This window comes from Pristis pectinata, chromosome 29 (assembly GCF_009764475.1).
Source record: "Pristis pectinata isolate sPriPec2 chromosome 29, sPriPec2.1.pri, whole genome shotgun sequence".
Lineage (NCBI taxonomy): Eukaryota > Metazoa > Chordata > Chondrichthyes > Rhinopristiformes > Pristidae > Pristis > Pristis pectinata.
In genome coordinates, this window is record NC_067433.1 from 8,938,262 (window position 1) to 8,952,480 (window position 14,219).

The 14,219-nt window shown below is 43.3% G+C and overlaps 1 protein-coding gene across 9 annotated transcripts in view; it reads left to right on the plus strand.

The window, feature by feature from the left end:
• LOC127584319 (ankyrin-1-like) overlaps positions 1 to 8,863 on the plus strand; it is a 329,079-nt gene extending 320,216 nt beyond the window's left edge. For all 9 annotated transcript variants that reach the window (XM_052041013.1, XM_052041016.1, XM_052041021.1 and 6 more), the window contains 2 exons: positions 1,971 to 2,120; positions 5,845 to 8,863. In XM_052041013.1, coding sequence (XP_051896973.1) covers positions 1,971 to 2,120; positions 5,845 to 5,871 — 177 coding nt within the window. In that variant the 3' untranslated portion in view covers positions 5,872 to 8,863. The remainder of the gene's footprint in view (positions 1 to 1,970; positions 2,121 to 5,844) is intronic.
• The last annotated feature ends 5,356 nt before the right edge of the window (positions 8,864 to 14,219 follow it).

Consider the following 14,219-nt stretch of genomic DNA (forward strand, 5'->3'; position numbering starts at 1 on the left):
TTGGTTAATGCATAGAAACAGGAAATAGGAATAGACTGGTCATTTCTGGGTGGGGAGACAATGTCTAGGATTACTGCTGGAGCTCCAACTGTTCTCTCAACCTAGAGCAGATGAGGTCTGTCCAGAGTAGTGATCTGTCCAGAGTTGCTGATGAAACTACGCTGGATGGCAGTGTGGATGGTGAGCAGGGTGCGAGGATGCTTCAGAGGATATAAGCAGGCTCAGTGAGTGGGTGAGCACTGGGCAGGTGGAACTTAATGTGAAAACATATAGAAAAAATTTGAAAGACGAAGCACTTGGTAAGTGGTGAGAAGTTGAAAGGTGTGGGTGTTCAGAAGGACCTGGGTGTCCTTTACACGATTCACTGAATGTTAACATGCAGGTACAGCAAGCAATTAGGAAGACAGTGTTTTGGCCTTTATTGCAAGAGGATTTAAGCACAACAACAATGATCTCTAACGGTGTTTATATGGGAATATAGGACCCCACCAGGAATATTGTGCACAGGTCTGGTCTTCCTACATAACAAAGGACATACTTAAGATAAAGAAAGTGCTACAAAACTTCCCCAGATTGATTCCCAGGATCGAAGGATAGTCCTATGAGGAAAGATTAATAGGGGTGAAAAGTGATCTCACTGAAAAAATTCATAAAAAGTCCTTTTGGGGGTTGATAGGTTATATGAAGGATAACGTTTTCCCTGGCTGGGTGTCTTGAACCAACCTCAGAATAAGTGGTCACTATTCAGGACAGAAATGAGAAGAAATTTCTTCACTGAAAGGTGATGAATCTTTGGAGTTCTCTCCCGAAGAAGGCAGTGGAGGTTCAGTTGCTGAGTATATTCAAGACAGAGATCAATATATTTTTGGATATTAAGGAAATCAAGGTGTATGAGATGAGTGCAGGAAAGTAGCACTGAGGTAAAAGATCAGTCATGATCTAATTGAATATTGGAATAGGTGCAAAAGACGAATTTACCTGCACATGCTGCTATTTTTTAAGTTCTTATTCCACCGTGAATGTTTCCCTTATTTCAGTGGACTTGGAACTGAAGTTTGGACATTAAGTGAAATCTACGAAAGCAACTAAGGTTGCCGCGTAAGTCATTGAGGGGCTTTCCTCCTGCCTTCCAGCCCAGTGGCATTGGAAAACCTGTCCCTTCTCCCCTCCACGCATGGTGGGGAAGGGCAGCAATCTGAAGTCAGGATGGAAGGCTGAAAGTCAGTTCCTGTCATGACCAAGAAAAATAAGCGGTTGAAATTCCTTTCTGGATCTGTTGAAATGCCCTTTCAATTGCTGGTTCATCTGCCTCCCAACAATCAGTTCCACTGGAGACAATGGAACCAAGAGGTGCAAGGTAGAGTACAACCAGCAACCAGCATTTCCCCTTGCATTTAGTACTAGAAACCCCCTTTCCCCATGTGTTTTGGCTGTGTGGTGGGCTTACCAATGTGACGTGGTCAGATCCTGGAATTTACCATTCATTCAGAATGAGCTGCAAAAAACAAACAGCTGGAAGAGCTCAGCGGGTCAGGCAGCATCTGTGGAGATGAGTTTCTCCAGCAGTTTGTGTTTTGCTCCAGGTTACAGCATCTGCTGTCTCTTGAGTCTCCTTCATAACGAGTTGATGGAATTGCAAAGAGAAAGGGATGACCAATGAACAACTCAAAACTCAACAATAGAAATATGTCTTCAGTGGTCATCGCCTGTTTAAAAAGCCCAGTCAAAATCCCACCAACATCAATAGAGATGAATAACAAGCTGAAGTTGTTAGAGGTGGCTGAAGCGATACCAGCCGCAAGACTAAGATCCGCCCCAATATATCACATCTGGATACCTCTGAGAGGCTGGCCCTAATGCTGCTAGATGCTGACAAACTCTGTGCCCCAGAAACCAAAAGATCCTGTTGATGGTCAAAGTATGCAGTTGTAGATAAAGTGAACATGATCATGTTGCACCACTTTTTACAGGTTGTTCGAAAGGTTGTTCGAAGGGTTGGCCCCGGTGAAGGAAAGGAAGAGACAGTGGAGGTGCTACTCGCAGACACATCAGACCTAGAAAATCCAGCAGATAACTTCACAAAGTACAACATATTAACAAGAGACAGCACAAACAGTAAGGTAAAGCTAACTTAAGCATATTGACCACCGACAGTCTAGTGTTTTCATTGCTGCAGCCACCAGATGCTAATGAATCCCAAAGCTATTTTGCCGAGATATTCACCTCCAGCCATGAATGCTACACAGGCTACATAGTGGCATACACATGTTGCCTCTGAAATTCATTAACTTGAAGCAATAAAATGGATTCTGGAAGCAAAATGTTGACGTGATATACAGCCTGTGTAGTACTACCAAATGACAAACTTCCAGGCAAATGCATGATTCCCCTGTGGACTGCACCCTGTTTGTACCAACCCGCCCAAGTGGTTTGACTTGTTAGTTTCAATTCCCATCCCATTATCTCTTATGCTGAGGTGGGAAATGGTAACTGGGGGATGTGGTGGGCAATCTTCGATTCAACAGGCAATATTCCGAGACAGGCAGGCTGAATAGACTAGAAGATGCTCAGTCTTTAACAGGTCAGGAACTGACTAGCTCAGGGAGGCATCTTGGTCTGCATGGACGAGTTGGGCTGAAGGGCCTGTTTCCGTGATGTATAACTCTTTGACTCTAGGCAGCAGAAGTAGTGGGAAAGGATACAAAATCAAATGTGACTATCCACCAAATGTCATCTTGATGCTTCAAAACATGCAGCAAGTAAATTGTGATTATTGTTTAAAGTAGACCACGTCAACCAGAGTGTTTTTGATGTGCACTGTGTGTATTACAGCTCTTACTGATACTCAAGACACTGGCAGGTTAATTACACGCCATTATATAGTGGACCCATAGAGACGGAGGAAGTTCAAGGGCCATAAATGTGCATCAAAACATCAGATTACAGAGGCTGCTACTTCCTGTTTCCATTTTCTCTGTTTCAGTCTTTCAACTCTTTTAAGCTTTTAACTCCTTTTCTGGGTTTGCAGAGAGAACAGAAGTTTGGCTGGTGGGTAAGAGGAGGGTTAGGGGGTGTCATCAGCTAAAATGTGCAAGGCAATTTTAGTGAGCCTTTGATCCAGACTCTGCTTGAATGACAAGATAATGTTTTCCCTTCACCATGTCCTTTTCTCTTTTGGCAGTGGGTGAGATCACAACTGTTCAAACGTCCTTTTGCTAAGCCAATCATCTCAGTCCAAATAATGCACAATAAGGGGGAGTGGTCAGTGGGGAGACCACCAGCCTGAATTCTCCATAGTTCCATGCTTTCTCAATTCCACAATGGCCAAGTCAGACCAAGGTCTTGCTAATAGCCTTTCTATGGGTCCACCTACTACTAAATACGGCACCATCAGCAGCTACATCATCAGCAACAAATATATGGCATGTTTCATTGGGTTTGGGTGCCAGATTACTGATGTGAATGTATGCTACTCCATGTGTGTGTGTGTGAATGTGTGTACCTGGTGTACGTACGTGTGTGAATCTGTGTGTGTGTACTGCTGTGTATATACACCGCACTGTGTGTATGGGGAAGGGGGAGGTGTGCATGTCCATATTGCTGTACGTCTGTGAAGACTGCTGTACACATGCTCTCTCTCTCTATATATATGTGCTTAGATTCATTTTCTCCTTCATTTTATCTGTCTTACCCATTGTGATTTACTCTCTCTTCCCATTCATCCTCTGTGACTGTGTTTCTGTGTTGTCAAAATCTGTTGTCTCCACTGTCTCACATTCAGCTGGGAGAAAGGGATAGTGCCTTGTACAGTGAGTGGATTCATGGTCGAATGGGCGCACAGATTGTGAAGAGAATCAGCTCGCACATGAATACGCCAAAGCAGTGATTTAGGGATGATTACATAAAGGTAACTCAAGTGTAACTGGAATTCTAAGAATCCTCAGAGATTCTAGCCCATAATTTCTTGTTTAATTCATTTGTGCTTTAAACAAAAAGCCAAATATTGAAGTTCAGTGTACTGTAAAGATACAGGAGTTGATCATATACTTACAGAACAGAACTCCTGTATGGTGTGCTCTCTCCTGTAACACGCAATGCTCTTATTCCTTTCCTAAAGGCACCCAGATTAGGTGTTCTCTGTGCAATGTCTCATGTGTAACCTCCTCCTAACACAAGCTTTACTTCAAACACTGATGGAGCACGGTTTTGCATGGCATCTAAAGACAGAGTTTTAAGTTGTGAGGTTCTGGTGAAATCACTGATGCAGAGACTGTAAGATTCTTTATAAAACATTGAGGTTAATTGGAAAGATTTATTGCTGAAGTCAACTCTTTTAACTTTTGATACTTATTTTAGCCTCTATCAAACTTTAACCTCATACACAAAACTGGGTAAAATCAAAAGATTGCTGTCGCTTTCGGATTACTTGAGCAGTTTAATTCAGTGCTGATCCATTCTATACCTTACTTATCTACAGTGTCAGCCCATTAAAAACATATACTGCAGCACCTGAAATGTTTATGTCAGTGTAGGTCTGTAAAGTAGTTATTAATTTAGATCAACGTTTTGTTCAGGCCATTGGGTGAAATGTGAAATGTTATAACCAGTAACAAGGTTTATAACATCATGAGGGGCATCGATAAGGTGAATGATCACAGTCTTTTTCCCAGGACAGGGGAGTCTAAAATGAGAGGGCACAGGTTTAAGGTGAGAGGGGAAACCTGAGGGGCAAGTTTTTCACGCAGAGGGTGGTAGGTATATGGAACGAGCTGCCAGAGGAAGTGGTGGAGTCGAGGACAATTACAGCGTTTAAAAGACTTCTGGGCAGTTACATGGATCGGAAAGGTTTAGAGGGATATGGGCCAAACACAGGCAAATGAGACTAGCTCAGGTAGACACCTTGGTCGGCATGAATGATTTGGGCCAAAGGGCCTGTTTCCGTGTTGTATAACTCTGTGACTGTATGATAACTGAGTGCTGGAATTCAGAACCTTGTCTATAGGTTGGAGTGCGTAACAGAGACAGTGTTATTCCCATGTGCCTTGTGTTGAAAGCTTGGCTGTACCTGAAAGCCTTAAACTGAGTGTAGAATGTGATGGGCAGGATATTTTTATTAAGACCTTTTTACAGAGAGTGGCATAGTTAACAGGGAGAATATATGTTTTCCTTAACCTCGATTTCTGTCTCCTTTCCATCTCTCGACCTCCTATGTTTCTAAGTATTGCTCCAGTAACCGCTGGGTTTCCCATAAGCTTGGTTATGTTAAGTGATAGGCAGTATTGAGATACACTTTCCTTCACCCTATAAATACTCCTCAATGTGATGTCTTTTGCTGATCTATTTGTGTCCAGCTCTGAGCTGTGGAGATCAGATCAATCCGAAGAAGGAAGAGCCAAAGATTTGACAGGAGATCTCCTTAACAAATTAATGGCGGATAAAAGGGCTGCAGTGTGACTGTAGGAAGTGTATGGATAAGCTTGCTCAAACCAGATATAAGTATCATCATTCTTTCCCAGTGTTTAATGTAAAGATTGGAATCCAGACATCAATAATATTGACCTCTGAATAATTCCGAGAAAAGACACACCTAGAAATTAAGGAGAGCTCTGATATAAACATAGTGATTCCTTTGCCAACTGTTGCATTGGGTTAAAGTCTCTTAATAAACACATTTAATTAGGTTTAAAACTTCTTCAAACTATCTGAAAGAGTGTTGATATCTAACATAAGCAGTGAAAGTTTATACTTTTATCAACCATGCATGGGCTTGCACATGGTGTGACTAAATCAGCTTTTATTTTCTACCTTAATCCCATCCAATAATTCTCCGTCTTTATTTTTCAGGATACTGTAACTACAACACGGCCTTGAGAGGAGGAAGCAGGCAGATTGGGGGCTGTGAGAGAAAAAGACTTTACATTAGGCTACAGGCATGATTTCTATAAGAGAGTTCCTATTATCAATTAGCATGATTGACTGCCAAAGCATGTACTCTATTGTACCGCCTAAGGGACTGAATGATTACTATTGGCACAGAGCTGGGAGGCACCCCACCAACAGAATAAGCGGGAAGGACGCCCTGGGACAAGGGCCGCATCCGAACAGCAATATCAAAACAAAATTCAGTCGCTTTACTGCTCACGTTTTTAATTGGGTTTTAACTAGCGAGTGGAGTTTTCAATACAGTTGTTTTGCTGTCTGTGGTTAACTTAATACTATGCAAAAACAGCAATGCACTGCAATATATTCAACAGCTGTCAGGGTAGGTACCGGACCAGCTGTCTAAAAGACAACTTTAGTTTGCATCAATGTTTTCCTTTTCTTTTCCCCTTTTTGCTAGCTCACCGCTAATCCTTAGAGGACAAATTGTGCTTTGCAGCTTTTAAATTCTGTTACTCTATTTTTTTAAAGAATTTTTTGTGTAAGATTTGTGTTTGGTTTGAATATTGTCCTACTCCAGAAGAGGACAGCTTTCTATGTTCTGTGTATTAAACTGTAAAGAGCCACTGTGTCAGTTTCTGTGAACCCTTAAGTTACAGCCTGCTCAGTATTGGACCAGACGATGTCAGTTTTTGATCTTATGTAAACTGAACACAGGAGGTTTACTTTCCTCTGTTCAACCACTTGGTTAATCTCTTTTAGCAAAATTTCTCCACCTTTGCATTAGAGCTGCATGAAGTTAGTGCAGAAGGACATTTAATTTAAATACCTTAACCTCAAAATCCTTGCTTTTTAAAGCGTAAGCTTATTTTTCTGTTTGGTTTTGTGTCTCGTGACCTTGTATTGTTATTACTTCAGGTTTTCCAGTACTATTCATCACCAGCAACACAGGCTTCAAAACACAAACCGTGACACCCTCTTAATCTCCGCCCTGCGGGAATCATTTTGGAACACACGTGATTACTTGTTCCTGACTCTTTGCCACGTTGCAGAGTTGTGGTCTCTGCGCAAACCTGTGCAGCTATGCATTGTTTGCGGAGTAACCTGAGGCGATTAAACCCCATTCACATTTCCTGAGACTGAGTGGTTTTATGCCACTCCCATTCTGAAAGGGATTTTTCAATTCATTATTGGGATGTAGGCAAGGCAGGCATCTATAGCTTGCTTATGTGGAGCAAGTGACCCATTGGGCACTTCGACGGAAGAGCTAAGAGTTGACCGTGTTGGTATGTGACAAGCCTTCTGGGCAGGTTAGGTAAAGAACAAGGAGCTCCTTCCCGAAAGGACATTGATGATTCAGTTGAATGCTTATGATAATCTGACAGCTTCATTGTGACATTTACTGTCGCCAGCTTTACATTTCCAAAGTTTTAAATATTTGAATTTAAATTTTTAAACAATCCTCTACTCGTTCTCAAGACAGTTAGTCCATAACAATTATCATTGGCATCAACCCCATTGGACGCCTGAATGGATTCTGAATTTTGCTCAGGAATGTCTGTCTAACGGGTTCTGCATTTTTCCAATTAACTGGAGGTTTCCTCATTCTCCCTTCTTCCTTGCAGGAATACTTTGGCCTCTGGTTTGAGTACTTCCTGTTTACCAACACACAAGTGTGGGTCTGCCTCTACTGTGGGAGCTTGAAAGCAATAGTATTTCATTTCGCAAGTGGAACTAGCATAGATGGGCAGCCTGGTCGGCATGGACAAGGTGGGCTGAAGGGCCTGTTTCTGTGCTGTCTGACTCTATGACTCTAATTGGCCTGAAAATAATTTGGAAAGCAGTGCGAGAGGTGTAAGTGGTAACAAGCTTGGCACGGGTTGGGTTTGTCCGCTAATGTAACCATGGGTGGTGTTGTAGCAACTGCCTCTCTCTGAAATAACTTGGAGAGCAGTGCGAGAGATATAAGTGGTAACAGGTTTGGCAAGGGTTAGGTTTGTCTTTTGGTGTACCCATGGGTGATATACCAGCTGCCTCTCCCAAGAGGTTTGCTGGAAGTAAGAATCAGAGAAGCTTCTGAAACACACAGATGACAGGTGTAAAGTCAGAATTAGCCCCAGCCTCTCAGTAGACCTGAGTAACATCATTCGCAATGGGTGAGAAAGTGAAGCTGGACATATTGGCTGTCAGTGCTGACAGCATTAATATGCTTGCAATTGCTTGCCTCAGCTGGCATTCATACCCCTTGCAATTAATGCACCTGATTAGAGCTCTCTCTCCAATTGGCTTGAACTGGTATCTCTGCTCAGGGGACTGCAGAGTTTAGGGAAAACCACTCAGCTGGGAACTTGGCACACAATGGCAATATCTCCATCTGAATGGGCAAGGGATAGGGATTGGGATGACCATTGGAACAGGGTGGGCCATGTCCTCTGTAAAGACAGAAGGAGAACCTTGTGTTGGCTGCAGCTTTTTCCACAGCCCTTGGACAACCCAAAACACACAAAGCCAATTAAACACTTCAGGAGTGTGACGCTGCTGTGAAGTAGGAAACTCAGCAACAAAGTTGCACATTGCAAGCTCCCACAAACAGCAATGTGACAACACTAAACCAATCTAGTCCTGATGTTGATGAAGGGATAAGTATTAGCAAAGACACATGGGAGAATTCCCTGAAATTCTTCTAAATAGCACCACAGAATCGTTTACCTCCTCCTGTGGGAGCAGACAAAGCCTCAGTCTGATGTCTAATCCATGTAGCACCGTCTAATGGGCTGTGTACAGAAGGGAGGTGTAACTGAATCCTGACCAACAGGCTTTACTGTAACCGTGTTAGCTGCTGGGGTAGGGTTGTGCTTGCGCGAGACCTACTTTCTGTTCCATGTGGAAGGTTACTTCCCACAGCAGACATTGTTAGTAATGGAGACGCAAGAGGCTGCTGGAATCTGGAGCAACACACAAAAAACTGGAGGAACCCAGCGGGTCAGGCAGCATCTATGGAGGGAAATGGACAGTCGATGTTTTAGGTCAAGACCCTTCATCTGAAATGGGTAGTCCAGATGGAGGGTCTTGACCCAAAACATCAACTGTCCATTTCCCTCCATAGATGCTGCCTGACCCGCTGAGTTCCTCCAGCTTTTTGTGTGTTGTTAGTGATGGGATTGCACCCGAAACATGGTGTTCCACCTTGGAGTGTCTGATTGGACAGTCAAGAAGGGGTGGTTATTCTGTTGGTGCACAAAGCATAGCAGAGAACATGGAGGAGAAAACTGCCCCCAATCTGAGCTGTAGTAAGACCATGCCCTCACTGTGGCCTTCCACCCTACATGGCCTGCCTCCAACATCTAGCCAGTCAAGCCATGCACTGGAAGCAACACAGTGCCACAGGCTCAGCTCTCTCCTCCATCAATGAAGTGGACAGTTGTTGTGAAGTCCACTACTGATTTCCTACATGCCCAGAGGAAAAGGCCCTCTCCTTGACCAGTCTGAAGATACTCATTTATCACAGAGTCTATGTAACCTGTCATAGCATTGCATTGTGCTCACATCACTAAATGTGCAAACACACATTGGCCCAAGTACAGATGCAGTGAGAATGCCCATGTCTTCGTCAAGGAAGTGAAAGCCAGAACGAATCCATCCTTTGATAAGTGTAGGGTTGAGCTGTTCCTGTAACTAAGTTGACAGAGCAGTCTTTGTCCCTCAGCTGTACAACCCAGCTTCAGTCCTGATGCAGGGTTTCGACCTGAAACGTCGATAATTTCTTTCCTCCCACAGACGCCGCTCGACCCGCTGAGTTCCCCCGGCAGATTGTTTCTCCAGATCCCAGCATCTGCAGTCTCTTGTGTCTCCAGCTTCAAACGTTCCTTGGTGTCGAGAATAGAGAGCCCTCAGAGATCCTGGACCCGCTTGAAACATAAAATCCACCAGTGGGTGGGTAGTACAACCGTTTGCATCTTGCTGTGTATAACAGTTGTAATTTTTCAGTATTTTATTGACTGATCATAAATTCCATTCAGTGCATAAAAGTGGAGATTAAAATGACACTGGGGTTGATGAACACCAGGTTGCAAGGAGGCTGTGGGGGAGTAATATTTTGATGAACGTGAACCGTGTGCCTTAGAGTCTTAAGGAGTACACCTTGTATAAGCCATTGTGATAGTCCCAAGCTCCTGTAGGAGGTGTGACCATGCACCACCACTTCCGAGAGCAGGTGGGTACTTTGCAGCAGGTTTGCCAGTGAGTAGCAGGGATGTAAAGGGCAGGGGCACCATCTTCCTCTGGCTCATCCCACATCCTGCCATAAGAGGTGGGCAGGGAGTGGCAATGGACAGCACCCCTTTAGGTAAAACGAAGAGGAACCTGTCTTCAAGAAGGACACCAGGAGCATCCTGGAGGAATGAAGTGGAAGCTTCATTACCAGCTGCTCAGATAGGGCAGATCCACTATCCAAGAACAAGCCTTCACTCTCCCGGTCAAGCCTGTCCCTGCAGATGAGCCCATGAAAAATGTATTTAAATTGCACTCTGGTGTCATTTCAAGTAGCCAGTGACCTCTACATGACCATGATTGGATTTTCAACTAAAGGCCATGGAGTGGCACTTGAAAACATTCTGCTCCATGATGGAATTTCGGGGCCATTTAGTTTGAGTGATGCTAGGTCAGAGCATGGAGAACTCATCTGATACTCAAATAGTGCTTGTGTTCACCGACAAGAGCAGGTGAGACACCTGGCTTCTCATCTGAAAGGCAGATGCTCTGACATTGCAGAACTCCCTCAGAGCTGCACCAGAGAGATACAGACTGTGGGTTGGAGTGGGGCATGCAGATGGGCTTGGTGTGGTCACCATTACCAACCCTGAACCACAGGCGTTTCACCATGTGAGATCTTATTTTCACTTGTTTAGCACAAATGCAAAAATATTTCCAGTTGAAAGTCAGGCAGTGGTGGATTTTCCGACGTCACCAAAGCCCCAATAACAAAGGGGGTTCCAACACAAAGCAGAGTCTTTGGAAACAGACACTGGCCCAACTTCCTCCCCTAGTGTAGAGTGAACCCTTACCTGTTACATCAGAGCCACCAAGAATATTCATTCATCACTTCAGTGTGGCCAATGAGATGACATCTGTCCCTGGTATTTCCTCCCTGACCTATAGCTGGACTGCTAAATCCTTTGTGATGTACCTATCATGTGAACTGCTGTCTCTTGACTGATGCCACAGAGTGAAATACAACAAGACAGGGGCAGTCCCTGAGTTTCAGCCAAGTTGCTGGACTTAGGGCAGTGAACAAAGCTTGTGTACTTCTATTAGCACAGATCTCATTGGACTAGGTTTGGCAGCTTCCCTCTGTTGGTTGTTTGAATGCAATGTTCTGGGTGTATGGCACATTAGATAAGTGAGCCACAGCCTGTCCCAGCCAATCTGGGACCAACATCTGTGGCAGAGACCCCCCGTACGTGCTGCATTGGCCTACTTCAGGGACATGTGCATTGGCTCTGTTACAAACTATGATGCAGTTCAGCTAAATATTGACTACAGTGGACAGTCATAACAAACTATTGACAAAGAGAATGCAGGAGTAAGAGTGGAACGAAAGCCAGAAACAATACCTTGTTCACAGCTGTCTCTGCTCCCCCCAAAGAGCCAAAGTTGTACAACGGTAGCCAAAGAGAAATCAGTCATTACACCCTCTGACGGTAAATGTGGTTCCTGTTCTTGGTCGGTGTGAATTCGTACACAAAGGGAAGCAATCTTCAAAATATCTGCATTAAGTCCTGGGTTCAAATACTTTAGCTAAACAAATATGCACAAGCAAACAACTGGTTCAAGACAAGCTGTGGCACCAGCTTCACCTTCTGACAGGGATATCAGAATTTCACTCTCTGATACTATGCAGCCTCACAACAAAGAGCTGCTGGTTATGTGTTGTCCTTCACTGATGGTGGAGGACACAAAATGCTGCAATAAATGGTACAGATCAGAGACCAGCTGAAGTAAGAGTCATAACTTTCAATTTGGAAAAGAAGAATAAATATCTCTTTTCGTGAGTGATAATTATTTAGAACTGGTAGATGCAAACATATGTTGCAGTCACCTCATCTCTAAAGAGCCACAACATTTCATTGGAATTGAGGCTAATGGGATTATGTACATGTAATCTGCCAATCTACTTCCTTTGTTCCTTGAATGGAGTTTTATGGCCCCAGTACTTTAGGCAGTTATTTTCTCCAGTCACACTCTTGAATGTCTGGAAGATGAGAAAGCACTAACCAAGTCATCTTCTGATAATGTATTGGTAGATTACAAGCAGTAGAATGCCATAGACTGATGGAGCATAAGATTCGGTATTGCACTGTATCATGGAGGAACTGCAAATCCATGTGCACATCCAATGGATTAAACCAAGGCTCAAAGCCACTGCAGTGGAGAAAATATTGATATCTGACAGCGGTTAAAGCAGTGGAGGATTCTTTATTTCTGAATCTAAAGAGCATGGAAGAGTGAAAAATTAACTGTGAACAATTTTCATTTTAAACCAGACTCACAACATTTGTAAGACCATAAGCATGCCATGATAAATAAGCACAGCCAGCCATGAGCTGCAGTAATTGACCTGGGTGAATAAAAAGCATGTAAAGGTACAGAATGACAAAAAAAACAATTGGCCTCCTAAAGTGGTGTCTTGCATCAAGAGCAGCCTTTCACCCATCCCATTCCTCCCACAAGATGAGGAAGGGGCAGTCTACACTAGCCCATTCTGTCTTTGTATTGTGTATCATACTTTAATTTCCATTGACTTTATACCTAAACACTTGCAAGTGTGGCACACAGGTTCAGCAGCCTCTTTAAAACCTCTGGGCTATTTTGGGCTCAGAAGAATTCACAAACCTAAAAGTACAAGGTTCAGTTGCAAGGCCTGATTGGAGAATGGGAAAGCTTCTGTATTAATTGTACACAATTGAAAGAGATCCTATGGTTCACTTATAGCAATAATACAATGAGTTCATCTCAGCTTCTTTACACACCTTCAACTTGTGGCTGTGGGCTTGTGGACATGGATATTCCACTATCCCAGCACCTCACTGCTCTGGGTTGAAATCAGCAGTTCGGGTAAGCACCTGGGATTTCTGAGCGTAGAGCTGACTTTTGTTAACGGCTCTTGTCAAATGACAGGATATCCCCGTTCAAAGCGGGATACAAATGGCTGGTTTGCAGTTACTCTGTTACATTCTGCAATGAGGAGTGTCGTCAAGGCCTGTGTGGTGGGAGCACAAGTGGTGGGAGTGAGAGAGAAGGGGCGCTGCCACTGTCAGAGTAAATTAAGAATGAAAAGGTGGTAGATGGAGTACAGGCTGGTTTGGATCCGTATTAATCTTATAGCATCTTACTGTAAGAAATGCTTCAGCATTTGCACAGAACTTGTATCAAGCATCACCGGGAATGTTTAGGCACTGTGACTGCTCATCAGGTATAAAGCTATGGCTGTATTAGATATTAAACTGTAGAATGCTGATAATTCATGAAATCTCTCTGGCACAGCTTTTTAGAATTTTACCAATGCCTCCTGGGTTTTTTTTTAATCGTTGTTGTGAAGAGAAGCCTTTTAAATTAGATTTACCTGTATCAAAAGGTTGTAAAAAGAAAATAAGTTTAACAGAAAAAGCCATTTCTCTGTACACCAGCTGAATACTTTAAAAAAAAAGAAATTAAAGGAGTTATTTAAAACATTTGACTCTCTGGAAGGTTTTTGTTCTGTGTTGGCCGCTGAATGATATCTTAAGGTTCAACAATTATTTGTCAGAAGTGTAATGGGTTCAGAAAGTAATCCCAGAAGAGCAGCACCTACTCTCCAATCACCTGCTTACTGAAGCTCAGTTTAGGTTTTGCCAGGACCACTAAGCTCTCATTGCAGTCTTGGTCCAAACAAGGACAAAGGGTCTAGGCTTCAGGTGTATATTGAATGGTAAATTGGTTTATTATTGTCACTTGTACTGAGGTACAGTGAAAAACTATTTTGCATGCCATCCATGTAGATGATTTCATCACATCAGTACATCAAGGTGGTACAAGGGATAAGCAATAACAGAATGCAGGATAAAGTGTTACAGTTACAGAGAAAGTGCAGTGCAGGTAGACAATAAAGGTGCAAGGCCATTGTGAAGTAGATGGTGAGGTCAAGGGTCTATCTTATGGAATCCTTAGAGTCATAGAATTTAGATTTAAAAGAGTAGAATGATTATAATAGGAATAATGAGTAGATCTTCAGAGAGTAGCTTGCAAAGAGTCGCCGTGCTCCAGCACCATCTTCCTACGTGTGGCACCAAGGAAGCTGAAGT